Here is a 21,201-nt window from a genome sequence, read left to right on the forward strand (position 1 = left end):
AACACCACGCTTATGTTATACAAAGCAACAGTACTATCTATAATAGATTATTGTTGCCCAATATATTCATCTGCCTCAGAAGCTATGTTAAAAACACTAGATGCATTAAATCATGAAGGAATACGTTTGTGCATTTCGATCATCCCTTATAAACTCCGTTAGTAGAAACAGGTATACTATTACCTCTAAAATATCACCGCAATTTGATAAATATGCATAGGGCCTTTCCCTTCCAGCAGGAGCATCTCCCGCTGCTACCCGCTTTCTGAACTATAATCAAAGATTAGAAAACCATAGTGCTAGCTCATTACCAAAAAGAACCAAATCAAATACCAAGGACAGATTTGTTCGTTCTCGGCCCACTGCACTGTTGCCAATTATGGGTGGCCGCCTTTACCCGGTATTTTGCAAAATTTCACTAGTATATTGTAATTTTTTTTTTCAAATATTAAAAATACTGGACAAAAGGCGTCCCGGGGAGGGTCGATACGGGACACGGCACAAATGTCATAAATATGGGACAATCCCGTCTGGTAACCCTGGCTTCGTCCATTGTATTTATACGGCAATCTAGGGGCGGAGCCTATGGCGAGCGTCACAGACTCGTGAGATTTCCGGAAGTTCTTAATGAATCTCGACGAGGTATTACATCAGAAATCGCGTCATTTCTCCCGCCACTTAGGCGTGTGTTGCACTCCACAACACGCCCGACGATTCCAGAACAGCCGCCTCCAACACGACCGCGAAATCCTCCTTACTGCCGAACTTCTCGAAAATGCGTTCTCCTTTCCTTTATCTTCCTTTGCTATGAAGCAATTACCATCACATTATTACACGGTTCAGAGGAGATTCAAAGAAGATATGAAGTACACAGATAGATTACTTTAGTTTTATTTTTCATGTAAATAGTCAAAATCTAAGTATGTTGAAGTATTATTGTGATTTTTTTATATTTTCATTTACTGTCAAAATGTTTTGGTGCTTTGGTGATGACAGGAAGGTGCTTCACTTTGACATTTTGAATTGAACATGTTCAGCGAAACAATTCAGTTTGACTATTATTACTACTGTCGCTGATCTTCTAGTGCCGTACCTATAGCTCTTAGCAACAGTGTACGGTAACTGCTGCATGATTAGCAAACTGCTGTACCCTACAGCAAGTCAACAGCGCAATACGGCACAACTGACAAAATCTGATGTACCCCCCACCCCCTACACTGTTATTTGTATGGCAGGAAGTCTGAAATTGATGCATGCGCAATTCACTGCCGTACCAATATCTGTCGCAATCAGGGATACGGCCGTACCAATATCCTGTGCCTAATTTATAATACAGTCTGACTGGGGTTGTGTAAACAAGGTTACGAATAGCTTATCTAGGCTAGCTTTAGCTTATTTTTTTAAACAACACTTTTCACGTCTTTTTAACCACAATCAAACCAAGACCACCAAGATAGAAGGCCTGTTCGATGTGATGTGATGACGTCGACCCTGGTGGTCCGACTCTCCAAGCAGAGTGACTGGCGACGCACTCCCGACTCTCGATCTTCCTTCCCTCACATTACTTGGACATGAGGTGTTTTCGTGTTTCCGTTGTTTTATTTATGAATTGGAACATAAAACTTAAATGGCATCATGAGGTAGCAGCCATGGATACATCTAGTCCGTTTTTGGACGAACATACTGTGGTAAGCAGATAAACTCAGCAATAAGTTCACTGCAACAGGTACTACCTATTATACTTTTCTCTCTGGATGACTTTTGACTGCAATATACGTAAATACAGCCTGCATTCTAGTAGGTAGTTGTGAGCAACAAGGTCAGGTGCAATATAAAGAAAGACTGGTTTATCCTACATTGAATTTTAGTAGGAATTCGTGTCAACCAATGCTTAACAGAGTCGAATGGGTATAGGTCAGCCTAAGTCAAAGAACTCCCAGTGTAGCCTATACCAAACACCCCGTGTAGCCTATGCCAACCAATACCCAGTGTAGATTGTGTCCAACAACTCCCAGAGTAGCCTATTTCAGACAACTCCCAGTTCAAGACTTATAAAGCTTTGGAAAAAAAAACAATATAAATGTCATAATAGGCAAGTCTATTAATGGTAGTAGTAGTAGTCAGGTAAGGCAAGCAGCATATAAAAAGTTACCGACAAGTAAACCTAAGAAGGGTAAACTTACGTACTGCACTTGCATAGAAACCCCAGAAGAAATTTAAAGAGCATTATTGCAATGATTGTCAGGTAAGAAGGTTGCAAACATGTTACCTAACTGTGTGATAGAACCTTCAGACAAGGTACTCAAGTTACATTAGCACAGACATATAAGTTATAGGTTCATCACTACTTAAGTACAGTATAGTGTTGGTGAAATAGGCAAGTTTTCATTGACAATAGTCAGAGGCATGGGACAAACCTTTTGGGCGTAGATGGGTTAAGGTGAAAAAAAGTAGACTGGCATAATATTCTAAGGGTTAGGCTACAGGTTGAAAATTTCACTAACCTAACCTAACCTAACCTATCCTCATTGCATTACTAGGTTTCAGTGCTCATATATACACGTAAAAATATTAAAAGACCATGTTTCTTCTTCCACAGGGAAAACTTCAGTACAGATTAATGAAATACCATACTTATGCCACAATGCCCTACCTACAGTTAGGCCTAACTACAGCACAAGCATTTTTCATGTCACTCAAGATTCCTAGAGAGGTTCATGATACAAATATCTCTAAGCAGATATTCATCAGAGCTGGTAATATTATGTCTCTGCTATACCTATAGTTGTTCCCCCTCAATGTTACTGTACCATCAGGAGAGTTTTTTAAAACAGGCTGCCGAGCATCATAACAAAAGGACTCAATTTTTCTGATGTACATTAAGAGTAAATATAAATCATTACTACCTAATGACAAAATAGTAATACTGATGGTGGTTGAAACTCACGTACTTAATACCATATTTTCATTATGGTAAAGGCAAAAATATTGTTGGTTCAGCCTTTGGCTATAGTGAAGCTGCAACAGGTGCATTTTACTTTATGTCGAACAGGTAAAGTCTAAATTCAAGTAAGTTGTACAAATTCTCAAATAAAGCATAAAAGCTGATGTTCTGCACTGCACACTGAAGAAAGTAATTATAGGCTTAGAAAAAATCATTTTTACACTGTTTTGCACTGTAACATCATAATGCTATCATCAGGGAAAGCAATGTCCTATTTTCCCAGCATTCCACAGCTGTCTATAGTGCATCCTCACCCATTTCAGAGTAACAAATGTCCTTTTTCGAGTATGTTTCAGTAAAATTGTTCAAATATATCAGGAATAATTGGCTTGGCCATAAAGTTATAAATAAAACAATTAAGTTACCCCAGTTCTTCTTTGTGTCATATCAATAAGTTGGAATACGAAATTTATTATGCACCATTCAGCCATTTGAAAAACTTCATGATATAGATGTTTACTCTACAAAAATTCATATAAACTATCATGAAAAGCATCATCTTCCTATACCTTTGAGAAGCAAAATGTTCATTTAGTTTTACAATTATCCAATGAATATATCGTTCAAGCTTTACTAACTATTGGAAAAAAATCACTCCCTTTTCATTCGGGAAGCAAATGTAATGAAGGTTGTAGTAAAGAAAAACATAGAAAAATTAACAATATGGGTTTCTACTAACGTTTAATTGAATATTGTTGTTTAAGAAAATAACTATTGTAGCCAAAGAGAAAGTTAGAAAATTTAAATACCAAATAATGACTATGTAAGAGAGAATTATTTCTTTCACATATAGTAGAAAGAACCATGTTTTTTTTTTTTTTTTTTTTTTTTTTTTTTTTTGTGAAGTAAACCTATGCACTGCTGTTTGTTCGGTAGATCTAGGGTACATATCCGTGGCGGCCCAGACTATGGCAGTTGAGGTTTTTCTATGCTGCTTTACCTACTGAACAAGAATTTAAAGTAATATTTATTCGGACGACTGTAATTAACCCCCAGGGGCCAGTACTAAACACAGAGAAATACATTGGACGCCCCAATCCCTAGTGGATGTCGTATTGGCGGTTACGTTTCTTGCAGGGTAATTCTAAAGAATAGCTCCCTACGAACTGTAAGGAACGTAACCGCGGATACGACATCCACTAGGGATTGGGGCGTCCAATGTATTTCTGTGTGTTTAGTACTGGCCCCTGGGGGTTAATTACAGTCATCCGAATAAATATTACTTTAAATTCTTGTTCAGTAAGTAAAATAACATAGTCTAGGCCACCACGGATTGCTTCAGTAATAATACCATTTGTTCTTTGGTAGACACTATACTGTAACTAAACAAATTGTTTTGGTTCAGTATTTTATATTAATCTTATAACTTGTGTTCGAGTAAGTATAATTTGGTGTACACCAATTAGTGTAGATGAGAAAATAAGTAAATTAATAACTGGCAGACCAAAATTGATAGATTTTGGCGCGGGTTTGTTTACATTTTTTTTCATCTGGCAGCGTACTCAGTGCTAGCAGCTCAGACCACCCTTACTTACGTCATAAAACATCGAACAGGCCTTGTATCTCGGTGGTCTTGACCGAATCCAAACTTTTTTTTTTATATAAATTCTATGCAGCATCATTAAACACATGCAAGCACGACCCACTAGTTGCTTTGTGTTATAAAGCATAGTTGTTTTATCATTCAGGGAAGTCACAGCTCAGATGGTTTGTTTACGTTTTGACAACCAGCGTACGGAATGACGTCGACTTCCTGGTAAATCGACGACTAACTCCGAATAAGTCGACGGAAATTTCGCTAGTGTGACAGACTGACATTAGCTTGAGATTTATCTACCTGCAGTTGCAGTACAAAGATAAGACTTCCACAATTATCCCATCACAGTTAAAAGATTAAGCCAGCCTCGAGCACTGATTTCGATAGTTCACATATTGTCATATTTAATTTTGTTATGTAAATAGAAGAAACCAGTCTGCATTTATCTTTGTTAATAAGCTTGTAAATAAACTTCTGTTCTGTTTGAGTTTCTTTCTATATTCTTATCCCGAGTTTCAATTGTTGGTGTTGAATCCTTTTTGTTTATTATAATAAAGAACCTGAGCGGATCTCGGTCCGTAACACTTCTCCCATGTTTATATTATTCATACCTCCTTATATTATTCATATCTGAATAATATAAGGAGCTTTAAGTGGTGAAAAAGTCTAGAGAGGGGATTACAAGGTACACTGGAAGGGGAAGAGTTGGTACTCAGACAGATCATGAAAACTAGAAGAGCTCTTACCTCTATCATTACTTCCTTTCCTAGCTTCAGAAGAATTCCTTTTCTCTTTTTATGTTCTTTGTCAGCCTCTCACCTCTCTTTATACTTTAAATAATTATTAACTTCATCATCTGGCTAATCAGCACAATGGCTGCAACAGTTGTTGACAGAACAATCCTTGCTACTAAATTTACAATTATATCAAGGCCATCATAAGCTATGTGCTAAAATTTACATTCATATCGAGACCATCATAAACTAAAAAGTAAAAATGGGTATTATATTCTATATCCTATGTTTCAACGTTATATTTCAGAATATCCATCCTCAATAACAAACAAAAAATCAATATCAAACCAAATATAAATAGCAGGCAACAAAAATGTCAACAATGTTGTAAATTTCTTTGTACATATACATTTTCTAACCTTTAACGAAGTCACTGTTAAGAGCTACAAAATAACTATACCCCATTTTCTTTAGTATAAGCTCTGCAGAAATTATAATATATTTTGAATAATCTGATTAATTTTACTTAGCATTTAAAATATTTGATAGATAGATTTAATAAACAGATTTAACTGTCCCTTCAAATTAGTTAAGAAATTATTTAATTGATTTAGGGAATGATAAGAACCATTGACCAGACATGGGCTTTTTCTGGGGCTAAGAGAGGTTGAGCGCCGGTTTTTGGGACCTTGTTTCAAACAGACAGCAACGGAGATGGACGAACTTGTTTCGTAAACTTCGTCTCGAGTTTAATTTACGTATTGTATGGTTTTAGAAATTAATAACCCTTAAGATAATTGGTTTGTATGATCTCCTTTCCTGTCTGTACCTATCTTAACCCATATCCTATCCGAATCCTTATCTGCAGCCAAAACTTAAAACGGCCATTCACACTGATCTGTCGGCGGAAACTTACGGGCTGCTCTGTGAGCAAGAGCCCGTGCTAACACAAGGTCAGCTTAATCAAAAACAACAACAACATCGGCGGAAAATTCTTTAAGTAAAATAACATTTCTTGTCAACGTACCAATTTATTTCCACGAATGTAATTAGAGGTCGCTGGGTTTGCTGATTAAATATATAGGATTTGTTTTTTAGTTTAGGAGTGAATTAAGAGGTGTGCATCAAAACTGGGTTAACTTAAAGGTAGGTCAACATACCAATTTTCCACATAGGCTAAGCCGCCATATTTGGACGGCTGATTTGTGCCAACAATTGTTCGTTAGGAAGCGGTTGCGTCTTTTAACGTTTAACTTACTTATTTAACTTAACTTAATTAAGACGTAATACACTGTTTTCTTTACCTTAACTGAATTTTGAACCCTTTTATGTAGTTAGGCTATTGTAATATTGGAGTTTGTGAGAATTAATTAGGCATTGACTCAGATTGAACAATCTTACAGGGGCTTATATAATTACAAGGGCGTAGTAGAAAATTTAGTCAAAATTAGGTCTGTCTCTTTACTTAGCATGGGAGAGCGGGGCTAGTTGCATCGCAGGTAAGTTGCATCAGTGGGCATAACTGGCAACTCGGCACCTGTAGTAGGCTGACAGGTGGTTCAAATGTGTTGGTTAGTGCGGACACAGCTGTGAGAGAGAGAAATTTACTGATTTCGACCTTGGTAAGTAATTTTTATCAATTTCACTATTTTTCTTGTACCTCATGTATTTATATTAGTAACAGTGTTTTGAAAATATCTATATAATTCTGTTCTATATGCAATTATTTTCCTTACAAATTTGAATTAGAATGACCGTTAGTATATATCTAGCTGGCGATCAAATTTTGATTGTTGTCAGGGGGCAAGTTGAATCATTCGCGATGGGGCAAGTTGAATCATGATTCAACTTGCCCCATTAGTAAATTTATTACATTACTTTTAATTAAAATATTCTTATGCATTCAACTCGTTTTATTAATTTCAGAAATGGTTCAGAACTACAAGAGGAAGACGAACATGGTTCAGCAACAACCCAATTAATGCAGGAGGCCGCTGAATTTGTTTGAAATAAGAATAAATCAGTGAGAGAGTCCGCACAACTGTTTGGTGTCTACTACTCAACCTTACAACGATTTATTCACAAAACCTCTGGTAACACAGCTAAAAACAATGCTCATGTAGGATATGCCAAACCAAGACAAGTATTTCATATGAACAGGAAGAAGAATTAGTATCCTATCTGAAAACAGCAGCAGCAATTTATTTTGGTCTTTCTCCGAGAGAAGTCAAGAAACTGACTTATAAGCGCACCAATGAAGCAAAGATAAAAATGCCTGATAATTGGTGCAATGATAAATGTGCTGGAAAAGGCTGGTTTTCAGGTTTCATGAGGCGACATGGACAAGCACTATCAATTAGACAACCTGAAGCGACAAGTTTGGCCAGAGCTACAAGTTTCAACAAACATAATGTAGAGTTATTTTTCTCCAAGCTGTCTTCTCTCATGGATAAATATAAATTTGAACCTCAAGACATATGGAATGTTGATGAAAGTGGAGTAACAACTGTTCAGAAACCTCGTGCAGTAGTAGCAGTTAAGGGCACAAAGCAAGTTGGCTCTATTACCTCAGCTGAGAGAGGGCAACTTGTTACATTTTGTGTTGCTGTCAGTGCCATTGGATGTTTGTTCCTCCCATGCTGATATTTCCACGGAAAAACTACCATGATCATTTTATAAGGGATGGCCCAGAAGGATCAATTGGAGCCTGTCACCCTTCTGGATAGATGACACAGGATAACTTCTTGCTGTTTATGAAGCATTTCATTAAGCATACAAAGCCAACTGTCGAGAAACCTATCTTGCTGTTGCTAGATAATCACCAATCTCATGTTAACTATGATGTCATCACATTATGCAAGGAAAGTGGAGTGATTTTGCTGTCATTTCCTCCACACTGTTCCCACAAGTTACAGCCCTTAGATAGGTCAGTTTATGGGCCTTTCAAGCGTTACTTGAGTGCAGCTCAGAATGACTGGTTGCAGAGTAATCCTGGAAAAAGTATGACCATATACGACATTCCTTCTCTTGTGAAACAAGCTTTTCTGAGAGCTTCAACTCCCATTAACATCACGAGTGGCTTTAAAGTCAGCGGCATCAGTCTCTTGAATACAAATATTTTTTATGACTGGGAGTTTGCTCCTTCTTCAGTAACAGATTGCCCAATGAGTCAGCAATGTGAACAGCATGCGGCCAAGGCAATTGAAGATGTCTCAGAAGTTTCAAGATCGGTAGATGAACATTGGCTTCCTTCCACTTCTACATCAATGGAACCCCATCCTTCCTCTTCTACAGCCACTGAACCCCTTCCTTCCACTTCAACTGCAGTTGAACCATTACACTTCTCTCCCATTTCTACAGCAGTAGAAACACAACCTTCTTTCATTACTGATGAAGTAGAAACTGCAAATGTTGGTGAATCTTCACTTTGTCCTGAAAAATTATGCCTCATCCAAAAGCAACACCTCAGAAAAAGAAATCCAATACAGGCAGAAAACCACGTAAGAGTGCCATATTAACAGACACACCTGAAAAAAATGCTCTGTATGCTGAAGCCACTATGAAAAAAAATAAAAAGAGCGATGTCAAAGAAAAGAAAGCCACCAAAAAGAGGAAGCAGAAGTTTCCACACACAATTCGATCCAAAAAAACCAGCTGTAAAGTACGACACATCCAACTCAGACGACGAAGACTGGTATTATCTGATATGTGCAGAGCCCTATTCCAATAGCAGGCCCTGGGAGAAATGGATTCAATGTAGTACATGCAGAGGATGGTCTCATGAGGAATGCTCGGGAACAGATAGAGGTTTATATTATATTTGTCATAACTGTGAATCTGACGAATAAATTTAAGGTTCATCGGTTCAGTTTATTATGATTTTGTATTTACTTATCATTGAAATAATATCTCAAAAATTATAATTTGCTTATGATTCAACTTGCCCCTCATACTGATGCAACTTGCCCCGCTGATGGGGTAAGTTGCATCAAATATATTTTTAATTATATATCAAAATTAAATATAAAAGAAATTATTTTTATTAATATCTACGCATATGAACTCGATGATGAGGTCTTGTATATTTATATATGACAACTGAATTTCAATTAAATGAATGTTACACAATTCTGTAGAAGGAAATGTAAAATTTTATGCAACTAGCCCCGCTCTCCCTACTATTTGGGATTAGTTTACTTTAATTTTACTTTAACCGGGTCGAAACTTAATTGAATTCTGGGACCAAACTGAACTGGCCTGGGAACTTTATGGCCTTGGTTTAATTTATTCATAGTCCTTATTAGATTAATTGCATTTACCTAAATTATTCTTACCTGAATTTAACTAGCCTACTTAAACTTACAAAGCAATTATTAATCCTTTGGAGTTTCTGACACAAATCTGAAAACACGTTAGGTGCACGGAAGAATTGTGTGCTTAACAGCCCGTTTTATACAATTTACTATATTACTAAAGAACACTCAGTGAAAGGAATTACCCTCGTAATTTGGTAGAGTATATTCCTTCAATCTTCCCACTGAGTGAAACAAATTTCCCACAAAGGAAGATTGGCATCCTCAGCGGGATGTTTCAAGGCCTGTGTTGTTGTCCAGGGATTTTGTTTTTTGCTTTGTTACCTTTTAAACTCATAAAATGTCTGCTACACAATTAGCATATTCCCTCCAACTTTATGAGGAAACCTGCAAGGATCTATGCACAAGCGCTGCTGACATAATTCAAGGGGCAAGTGATGTTGAGTCCTCGATCTTGGAGGCATATCATCTTAGGCTAGAGTCTCAAATAAAGAAGTATGAAGAACTCAACTTTAAGTACTTACTTCAACTAGGAGAAGAAGGGTTCTCTGAGCAAGACCCTGATAGAACACAGCTCACTGCAAAGCGGCGTCATGCCAACCAAGTCATCATGCAAAGCACTGAAGTTTTGGAGAAACTAAAAATCATTTACATGGAAGCCAAACCCCAGAGTATTGCAACAGAGTTTAGGCCATTGCATAAGGTTAAGTTGCCGTCTTTACCACTACCAGAATTTGAAGGGATCGATGGAGAATGGCCCCCCTTTTGGGATGTTTTTGAGTCTAACGTCACGAATGAAAACTATTTAGACGCCATTGACATGTTGAAGAAAACTTATGCTGATCCAGAGAAAATAACCTCATCTCTAATTTGTCAAGTAGCAGGCCTGCCTAAGCCTTCTTCAGATCTGGATTCACTACATGGCTTCCAGGCTAAACTTGAACAATATGTTAGAGGCATAGAAAGAAACAAACCTAATTCAGATCACTGTACCTGGACACTTTGTCCTTTAGTTTTCCAAAAATTACCTGGCGAGGTGAAAGAACAAATTCAAAACAAGTGTGGACGGGACTACCCCTCACTCCTAGATATTAGAGAGGGGCTAGGAAAGATAATCCTGACCTTGTCTTCTTTGGATTTTGAACCCAGGGATAAGAATAAGGATTACTCCCATAAAAAAACCCAAGCCTTACCAAAGTTCTAATAGACCACGGATTCAGACCAAAACTCAGGTTAGTTCTTACATCCCTAAGAAACATGATTTGTTCCGATACGTAATACAAACCCTCGGTCCTTTAACAATAGGAAGGTAACTAGCGGCAGCTGGGACGGTCGTAAGCTTCGAACAAGGGGAGAACGGTAGTTAACTGCTTGTCCGATCGTGCGCGCGCACCGCGCGCCCGAGAGGTGAAGAATCACTTTTGCTTTCGGCCGCGGGTGTGAAGGACGTGTTTCGTCATCGCTCTCTGCCCGCTTCATCGTCGTATGCTTTGTTTATATTGTGTTTTCTACTAATGGTTGGTTTGACTTGAAAATGAAACTGTAAGTACACTGTTTTCATTTTCATTACTTAATTATGAATCAACATGGAGCTATCGCCGTAGAGACGGCGATTTCCGCTCTTTTCATGAATTGAACCCTTGAATTATGTCTCGGTGCCGAGGGCGGGCGCACTCACGCCGAGTCATGTATTTTGGGCGAAAGTGTGTAATTGAAAGATGTAAGTACTCTTTTTCATTATATTTTTGCCCTGTGCGTTCGTTGCCGAGAGCTTGATTGCGCTCGGCAAGAGCCTCTTATTTTGTATGAATAGAATGCAATGAAAGTGGATTCGCAATGCAGTTTTCTTTTCATTTTCATTTATTAATTGCATCAAATTTAATTTTGGATCAATTTCCGCTCTTACCCGGGAATTAATCCTTACGATTTATTGCTGTGAAAGTGAAAATAGCAAGTGCAGTATTGTTCAGTTTCATATATATTTATGGATAGCATCATATTATTATGGATCAAGTTTTCCGCTCTTACCGGGAATTGATTTTTCCCTCTTTAAGTTCTATGAAGTGAATCGCAAGTGCAGTATTCTGTTTCATTTTCATATTACTTTTCACTGCTGTGCGGGGGTAGGGGAAGCGAAGGTCTGCCAGGAAGTCGTCGGAAAGCTCTCCCGCGACTCCCTTGGTATCCGATTCTTCGTCTTCTTTCCTGCCCCTCCGCTCAGCTTCCTCGTATTTTGTTTTTGGGGTCTTCCTTCCGTTCGGGGTGGGGGCATGTCTCCCCCCCCCGTGCGTGAGGGAACCCCTCTTACTAATCTGTCTGTGCTACCGCAGGTGCTACAGCCGTGGGAGACGACCTTGGACAGGTATGGACCACTGCGGCTGCAGGGCGTGCCTAGCATCCACGATCTGCTGCAGAGTCTAGCGAGGTCTGGGGCGGTGACCTTGGAGTGGTCTCCACTACAACCTTCACGGCCGCTTATGCTGCTTCCCCCCGCTGGTCTACACTCCCCATGCTGTGTCGGTGACAGCCGTCTGCCGCTTCTAGGGCCGGTCGCCGCCGTACCGAGGAGGGGTATGCCGCCGCCGCCTGTGTTTTCTTCGTGTTGCCTGCCCCAGACTTCCGCTGTTCCAGCAGCTCGCCCCTGGACCGGCCGCCAGTACCACGCTGGCTGCCGATGATTCTACGAGGCGATGGCTGGGCCTGCCGTACCTGTCGCTGATGTGGTTCCCGCTACTGGCTTGGCTGTCCCTTCTGTGTTTACCGCTGCCGCTGTTCCTGCCGCTCCTGAGCTGGTTGCTGTTCCTGTCGCTCCTGGTTCCTGCGCCTGTCCATGCTGGTCCTGCCCATGGTGTGTCTTCCCAGTCCCAGGTCCTTCCGGACAGGTGCAGTCGGGCCGTGTTGCTTCGGCAATAGGCCCGACTCCGGCCTGGATGGAGGACCTGACGACTGTCCTGCGTGAGCTGACGAAGAAGAGGAAGGTGTCATCTTCGTCTGTTGCTGCCTCTTCCCCTTCGACTTCTTAAGGCCCATAAGCCGAAGAAGAAGAAGGCTGCCTCCCCCCTAAGAAGTCTCCTTCGGGAACTTCTAAGGGCCCGTCCCACCTCGGTGGGACGGGGGTCCTTCTGCTGGTCCTCCTGCTCCTTCGGGAGCGCGGGGCCCGTCTCCCCTTCCGTAAGGAAGAGATAGACGGGGACCAGAGGAGTATCGGTTAGCTCTGGTACTTCCTCGCCTGGTGCTAGCGGCGATGCCGCTACGCCAGGTTCCGGCTCGGTCTCTCGTTCGCGGGAGATCCCGAGTGTAACGCTCTCCCTCGGAGACCGTGCAGCCAAAGTTTCGGCGCCAGAGTTCGCTCGGCGCCAAGACCACGGCACGGAGCAGAAGGCTGGCGAGAACCGCTCAGGTGACTCTCGCCAGGCCAGCGGCCGCTCTCGCAGCGACCAGCTGGTAAACCGGGTTTTGTTTCCCCCTAAGAAGACTCCTTCGGGAACTTCGAAGGGCTCGTCACATTCCGGTGTGACGGGGGGGTTCTTCTGCTGGTCCTCCTGTTCCTTCGGGAACGGGGCCCGTCTCCCCTTCTGAGAAGAAGAAGAAGACGGGGACCAAGGGTGTGCTGGCTACCGCTGGTACACCCTCGCCTGGTCTTGGCAGCTCTGCTGCTAAGCCAGGTACCGGCTCGGTTTCTCGTCCGCGAGAAGTTCCGAGTGTACGATCTCCTTCGGGTGACCGTGCAGCCAAAGTTAAGACGCCTGAGTTCGCTCAGCGTCATGACCGAGGCACGGAGCAGAAGACTGTCGAGAGCCGCTCAGGTGACTCTCGCCAGGCCAGCGGCCGCTCTCGCAGCGACCAGCCGGTAACCTCGGGTGACGTGACGGTCTCTGACCGGCCACGGGTTGAGGCTGGGAAGAGGTCCCCCAGGTCCCCTCGACCGGGGGGGGGGGGGGGGGGGGGGGGGGGGGGGGGGGGGGGGGGGGGGGGGACGTACCAGCCTCGCTGTACCAGCGTTTTGAACGTGCCGCGAGGACGCTCACCGGTCTCACGGCGAAAGCGAGCTCTGCAGGTCACCTGACCGCCGCTCCCACAGGGACCGGGCGGATACGGTGACCAGCAGCAGCTCGTCTGACGCACGGGAACCCGGTCGACGTGCTCAGTCGAGCCGCTCGCCACAGGTGAGCGGCACGGCCAGGCCTGCAGATCGATCCCCACCGCGGGTTGGTGATCGGCTGCAGCCCCCCACATACGCTGGTCCTGCCAGCGAGCGGGGGGGGAGCGTCAGGTCTGTCTCTCCACTACCTTCAACTTCCTCGGGCTACACCGGGAAGAGCGAGGTAGCTAGGAGTGATCGTGAGAGGTGCGCCGCTCACGATCCCGTCACGACGCCGCACGTGCCACGTATGGTCTTGGGACCAACCAGGACGTACGTGCAAGTGATTGGAGGCGACCGTCAGGGGGAGAGGGGGTAGCGTCAGTTCTGTCTCTCCGATACCTTCAACTTCCTCGGCATACGCCAGGAAGAGCTAGGTATATAGGAGTGATCGTGAGAGATGCGCCGCTCACGATCCCGTCACGACGCCGCACGTGCCAGTTGGTCTTAGGACCAACCAGGACGTACGCGCAAGTGATTGGAGGCAACGTCAGGGATCTGTTGCTGGTCCTTCTTCTGAAGGAGGAGGGTCCTGGGAGCTGCTCTTGTTGGAGGGACTGGACGGTCCTACTCCTCAAGACGCTGTAACTTCCGAGATTCAGAGTAACTTTACCCAGGTTATTGCACTGATTCGTCAGCACAACGACCGGGGGGAAGGATCGCCGCTCCCACCAGCAGAGCCCATGTCTCTGCTCGAGTCGTTTTGGGGCCCGAGAGGGAACCCAAACCGACGGTGGGTATGCCGCGATCGGAGCTTACCGATTCTGTCTTGAACCAGAGTCTCTCGTCTCCGGACAAGAAGGCTCTCTCATTCTGGCCGGTCGATCAAGCTACTTCCACCTCCTCTACTGCGCAGCGCGTTTCTACGTGTCTTCGGACACCGTATTTAAATACTCCTTCGGTCCTCCTGAGAGGTTTCGACCTCGACGAGGACTGGAATGAGTCGGAGGACGGTATCGGCTCTCTCCTGTCAGGTGTCGATCAGCCCCACCCAGACGACGTTCACAGTGGCGGCAGACCCTTACCATACAGTGAGAGTTCGTAACCCTCCTCGGGAAAAAACGTTTTCTCCTGACGATACGTTTTCCCAGACTCTGAGAGGCCATCGCCGCAAGGCGATGGCTGCTCCTACTCTTCTCCAACTGCTAGTTCCACTGGGGAAGGCGAGCGAGTATCCAATTCCTCCCCCATTCCCTCTCTCCTTACGGCTACGAGGGAAAGGGGAAGGATCCTACAGAGATTTCTCTGTAGGATCCCACGTTGGGGACTGCGCTACCAGGGGGACCTTCGGGTCCTACCTGACGTAAGCCCCCGGTCGTTGAGGAGGGATCCTGCCCCATTCTCGATTTCTACGGGAATCGAGAGGACCACCAGCCGATATCGTTTGACGAATTCGGTGGGGGTTTCGCAGACTGCTTAGAATTCTACGGAATTTCTAGCGCATTCAGAGTGTTTAGAGTTTCTTACGATCTCCAAACACTTAGGCGAGACCACGGTCCAAAGTGAGCGAGACGAGAATCCCCGATATGTTACACGATAATCGGGAACCTCGCCTATGCTCGAATTCCTGGAATTTCTAGCATTAGGAAGAAGACTGCTGCTGAAAGAAGACTATCTCACAGTAGGCGACCAACCTGGAATAGAGAAGAACGGACGGGATATCCAGTTTGGCTGGAACTATCGTCTTAGTATTCATGTTCACCATTGAAGCTTTCCTTCGAGGAAGACTTCTCCTTCACTCTCTTTAATAGAGAACGAAGGTGGTCGATCTCCAATCCTTATTTTGTTTTCTTGAAGGAAAGAATTTAGGATGGAGATCGTTGTTCAGAATCCTACAAATATACTACGTATATTAACCTCGCGACATGATTCTGCTCAAGCAGTTGAATGGTCCGAGGGGTAGGCGCATATCCTGGTTATTCTACGGATTGCGACTTAGACGAAAAGTATTCTAATTGAACTGCAAACCCGGGTTGCTGCAACCTCCCAGGAGTTTCCAGTTTCAATTTTATATACTTATGGTGTTGTCACAACAACACCATTTTAGCTTTTATATTTACCGAAATTCGTTTCGCTTAAATATAATTGCTCGAGCATATCTTTTTATGCTCGGTGGTTCTAGCCGAACGCATTCCTTCGTGGAAAGGATTACTTGGCAACTCAGGATGACGAGTCAGCGACAGCTACTGCGTATTGAATTGCCCGAGGCATTTCAGTATCAGCTGCCGCTTTGAGATAGACGGTTGTTTATGTCTTTCTCACCTGCTTTGATTGAATAACAACCGTATCTCTGCCCAACAATCACGGACTTAAGTCTCTGATTAACGGGGATTCTCGCATACATGAATGACCATCTACTGCTGAGAAACGCTAGTATTCATCGTCTTCGGTATTGCGAGAATTTTAAAACAGAGATATCTATTCGACTCTCATCTTTCTGTTTACCGCACGGTAACAGAATTCTGTAATAGTCTCTTGCTGCATCGTATCCCGATAATGCGAATGATTTTTTGCGGAATCTGAGTTTGTCCTCAAAATATCTGGTATTCGGAGGTGTACAATTGTTCATTGTTCACCCCGGATTAGCAGATGTATTGAAAGACATCGCCTACTCCCACACCTGCCAGCTCTACTTCCAAACGTTCAGCCCATGAGAAGCAGTTCTTCAAGCGGCTCTCCCCTGTGTTTCATTACTGAAGACGCCCCGCTTTCATTGCACAACGGACAGCAATGAAATGGCGGTTAGCGTTTTCAGTCATTTGTAAGCACAGGTTTAGAATCTTGAGATTCCTTCTCTCGATTCAGCTGGAAGACGTAGGTTGCATTCATTGCCTACCTTCGTCTTCAACGTCACATAGTGTTGTTTCTCCTTAAGCTGAGATTCAACGTCTATGAGATTTCTTGCCATCAGGGACCTCGGTCTTTTGAAGGCAATTGACTTTTCGCCTTTTGAGCTTATGCATTAAGAGAATCATCGCCGCGCCGTCCGGCATCGGTGACTAACAATATTTTATTTGTTTGGTCTCTCAGCATAACTCTTTAAAGGGCGAAGGTCACGTGACTTACCCGGATGCTTGGACAACTTGCCTCTACTGATTCCGAACCAGTCAGTCGGCAGCTGTCAGAGCGTCCGAGTCAGTTACGAACTATGCTGTGGACTTAGTTCGGTTGTTCCAGAGCAATCATTACTTCGTCTTAATAGCTTGTCAGTATGAGTACTGTACATAACCAAAGTCGAGAAGAGGGATAGGTCATACGACTATTCCCTTCTTTTCGTCTTAGGTAACTGCATGACTTCTCTTGAGAAGTCAAGCACAAAGGGATGGGGATTTGTGACGCTCGATTTCGTACCGATCTTCGTAGCGAAGACTCAGAACCCTTCGGTAACTGACGATTGGTTCGAGTCCTTCACAATACCCTCCCTAATGGACGTCACCGCCTCCGATACGAAGGCTATGCTGCTTTGTCCTGTGAAGGTGCGACGGAGCTGTCTGAAGAAACTCGACCACCCAGGATGAGTGTGGACGCCTCTTCATCATTCTCTCGCGTTCCGCAAGAACTTCTCCGTGGCGCAGGTAATGAAGGCAGGCGCCTGGTCCAACCGGACCGCATGCACCTCCTTCTACCTTCAGGATATTGCCCACAGTTCCTTGGATCTTTTTCCTTGGGAACGTGGTGGTTGCTCAACACGTTGTGTAGTTAACCCAGACCCTCGCAGGCTGAACAGCATCGAGTCCTGGTGTGACCGTAAGAATGGATGAGGAATGAGAGTGTGACTGGCTCCTCTTCCCATCTTTTTCTTCCCTCTACCTTTGGGTAGAGGGACACGGTCGTCACCCTGCTGGGTAAGGGACGAGATGCAGGTGAGCTACTCAATAGAGCACCATCCTATCCCTTTCAGTAGGGATAGGAGTAAATATCCACCACTTCCTCCAACAAGGGGGAGGAAGTGGATGCCAAATTGAGACAAACCCATCATTTTATGATTGTCTCTTGCAAACAGGAACAAGTTCTTGCTTGCTGGTACGAAGAGATACGCTTGCCTCTCTCTTAGTACTTGGCCCAGAGGTCTGACCATTGATCTGCGGTGCACACCCCGATCAATCGGACAGAGGTTTGGATCCCTCCCTTGCTCTTACGACCAGGGAGGCACTCCAGGGTTGGACGAACACCAGTCTGTTCACCAAAAAGACTCAGATTCCTCCCACCAAGAAGTGAGTCTTCCTATTGTTAAAGGACCGAGGGTTTGTATTACGTATCGGAACAAATGACAATTTGTCGAAAATTGCATTTTTCCTAACTATACAAACCTGAGGTCCTTTACATATAGTCCCACCTCATGCCACCCCTCACTCTGCAACTTTTTGCATGGGCCTAAAGCAAAAGTGATTCTTCACCTCTCGGCGCGCGCGAGCCGCACGATCGGACAAAACACTTAATACCGTTCTCCTTGTTCGAAGCTTACGACCGTCCCAGCTGCCGCTAGTTACCTTCCTATTGTTAAAGGACCTCAGGTTTGTATAGTTAGGAAAAATGCAATTTTCGACAAATTGTCATGTTACGAATCTGAGTATTTCTGTCACTCTGGGTCAGCCTAATAAGACAGCTAGAACTCAAAGTTGTGTATTCTGTGATAGACCAGAACATAAAGCCTACCAGTGTGACAATTACAAGACCACGCAAGAACGCATTTCAAGACTTACCGCACAAAATCGTTGCGTGAAATGCACGTCGCCTAACCATAAGACAACAGATTGTCTTGTAAAGTTCCACAAATGTCTGTCATGTAAAACTGGACTGCACCATTCAGCATTGTGCCCTGATTCCTCAACTGAAGTCTCTGCTGTGAACTATTGTGGAGACAATGACAGTGACAAAGTCTTAAAGTCACAAACAAGTGGAATTCTCCCTACTGCCTTAATGAAAGTGATGTGTCCGCCCTCAGGCAACACCAAGGAACTTAGATCACTGTTTGACTCTGGGGCGCAACGCACCTTCATCACACAAGAGGCAGTGGAAGAGTGTAAACTTGAACGAGACAATCCTGTCCAACTGAGCATCAGTGGGTTCTGGGATACCAAAGAACCTAGAGAATATAGTAGGGTCACTGTACCTGTCAGGGTAAACGATGACAGCCTTGTAACTTTAAAGGCTATTGTTGTATCTAAACTACCTCAGCGCTAGGCCTCGTGGACTCTGTAAGATAGTCTCTGAACTGAAGAGTTAGAATGTCACCCTAGCTGATCCTAACTTGTCAAGTAGTCAGATTGACCAGGTGAAACTGCTTGTTGGCATAGATCACTACTTTGACTTTATCCATTCTCCACAAGCAAATGGAGTGAACCTGATTGAGTCCTCCTTAGGATATCTGGTCGCTGGTAAACTGCCTAGTAATGACACCCCTATCAGTACTCATTCTGTAACTGTAATGAGACTAGCAGTTGATGAGCCTTCCAAAGCTGCTCTAGAGATACCACTTGAGATGTCTGATAGGAAATTTGCTGAAGACCCCATCCAACAGCTTTGGACCCTAGAATTAGTCGGAATTGTTGATCAAGATATGTCACCTGAGGATAAATTTGTACTGGAAGAATTCAAGAATTCCATCAATATGGTTGAAGGACGATATGAGGTATCTCCCCCCTGGAAAGTCGAGGAAAAGACTGAACAGTACTATTCACAAGCTGAAACAAACTAATAAATATCTGGAAATTTATGACCAGATCATCAAAGAACAACCGTCTCTCGGCTTCATTGAAACAGTGCCAGAAGAAGACCACAAGTTGACAAATGTCCATTATTCACCCCATTTACCTGTGATTAAAGATTCAACTACGATGCCCATTCGTATTGTGTTTGATGCAAGTGCCCGGATGGACAAGCAGGCCCCTAGTCTGAATGATTGCTTATACTCTGGCCCATCCTTGACTAGTCATCCAACCGACTTGTTGTTGAAATTCCGTCTCGACCCATTTGCCGTATCGGCAGACATCAGCAAAGCCTTCTTACGGGTAGGTCTCCAACCTAGAGATCGTGATTATACACATGTTTCATCTGGCTAAAAGATCCTAACAATGAAAAGGACCTTCAAGCCTATAGGTTTAGATCAGTTCTCTTTGGAACCACCTGCTCGCCTTTTCTACTCCAGTCGAACTTGCAATATCACTTTGAAACCTACCCCACTTGAGATGTCTGATAGGAAATTTGCTGAAGACCCCATCCAACAGCTTTGGACCCTAGAATTAGTCGGAATTGTTGATCAAGATATGTCACCTGAGGATAAATTTGTACTGGAAGAATTCAAGAATTCCATCAATATGGTTGAAGGACGATATGAGGTATCTCCCCCCTGGAAAGTCGATAAGAAACAACTTCCTACCCACTTAGCACTCTCGAGGAAAAGACTGAACAGTACTATTCACAAGCTGAAACAAACTAATAAATATCTGGAAATTTATGACCAGATCATCAAAGAACAACCGTCTCTCGGCTTCATTGAACAGTGCCAGAAGAAGACCACAAGTTGACAAATGTCCATTATTCACCCCATTTACCTGTGATTAAAGATTCAACTACGATGCCCATTCGTATTGTGTTTGATGCAAGTGCCCGGATGGACAAGCAGGCCCCTAGTCTGAATGATTGCTTATACTCTGGCCCATCCTTGACTAGTCATCCAACCGACTTGTTGTTGAAATTCCGTCTCGACCCATTTGCCGTATCGGCAGACATCAGCAAAGCCTTCTTACGGGTAGGTCTCCAACCTAGAGATCGTGATTATACACATGTTTCATCTGGCTAAAAGATCCTAACAATGAAAAGGACCTTCAAGCCTATAGGTTTAGATCAGTTCTCTTTGGAACCACCTGCTCGCCTTTTCTACTCCAGTCGAACTTGCAATATCACTTTGAAACCTACCCCACTTCACCTGAAGTTAGTTTCCTCATGACCAAATTTTATGTGGACAACTTAATTGGTTCATTACCTACAACAGTCAGCCTCTACAGCCTTTACAAGGTTGCAAAGGAAGTTCTGTCTGATGCCGGAATGCCTTTAAGAGAATGGATCAGTAATGATCCAACCTTAAACAAAATGGTAACACAAGAAGGTGATGGAACAACAGAAGGCTCAGATCTTGTCAAAGTTCTAGGACTTCATTGGAACTACAAGACTGACCACTTAAGCATAAAACCCCCTACCTTTAAGGAAGCTCCGCTTACCACACGGCTACTTTTGAGCAACCTTTCAAAAGTATTTGACCCTCTAGGATTGTTTGCTCCCATAATTGTACGAGCCAAAGTTCTTATGCAAAAGGTCTGGAAACTTCAAGAAGAGGGGTCGAAGATCAAGAAAGACCTTGAGAACTTATCATACCAGGAATTCCCACGCTTTACAGCCAACAGAGGGACTAACTACTCTCTTCACGTATTCTGTGATGCTAGTGAAAAGGCCTATGGGGCTGCAGCCTATTT

The 21,201-nt window shown here is 43.5% G+C and overlaps 3 protein-coding genes and 1 long non-coding RNA gene across 4 annotated transcripts in view; 3 read left to right on the forward strand and 1 right to left on the reverse strand.

Annotated features, from left to right (window-relative positions):
- LOC135196164 (uncharacterized) overlaps positions 1–3,933 on the reverse strand; it is a 26,105-nt gene extending 22,172 nt beyond the window's left edge. Inside the window, exon 1 of the long non-coding RNA XR_010310337.1 lies at positions 2,948–3,933. This is a non-coding gene — a long non-coding RNA (uncharacterized LOC135196164). The remainder of the gene's footprint in view (positions 1–2,947) is intronic.
- Positions 3,934–7,546: 3,613 nt separating this feature from the next.
- On the forward strand, positions 7,547–7,918 carry LOC135195993 (uncharacterized). Its single transcript, XM_064222493.1, has one exon. It carries the CDS (start codon positions 7,547–7,549, stop codon positions 7,916–7,918), a length of 372 nt encoding a protein of 123 aa, XP_064078563.1.
- Positions 7,919–18,262: 10,344 nt separating this feature from the next.
- LOC135196006 (uncharacterized) lies at positions 18,263–19,791 on the forward strand. The gene is made up of 3 exons (XM_064222497.1): positions 18,263–18,827; positions 18,970–19,361; positions 19,453–19,791. Exons 1-3 carry the CDS (start codon positions 18,263–18,265, stop codon positions 19,789–19,791), a joined length of 1,296 nt encoding a protein of 431 aa, XP_064078567.1.
- A 12-nt stretch (positions 19,792–19,803) lies between these two features.
- LOC135196019 (uncharacterized) lies at positions 19,804–20,256 on the forward strand. The gene has a single exon (XM_064222504.1). The coding sequence runs from the start codon at positions 19,804–19,806 to the stop codon at positions 20,254–20,256; it is 453 nt and encodes a 150-aa protein (XP_064078574.1).
- Positions 20,257–21,201: the final 945 nt, after the last annotated feature.

Source organism: Macrobrachium nipponense, chromosome 23, assembly GCF_015104395.2.
Source record: "Macrobrachium nipponense isolate FS-2020 chromosome 23, ASM1510439v2, whole genome shotgun sequence".
Lineage (NCBI taxonomy): Eukaryota > Metazoa > Arthropoda > Malacostraca > Decapoda > Palaemonidae > Macrobrachium > Macrobrachium nipponense.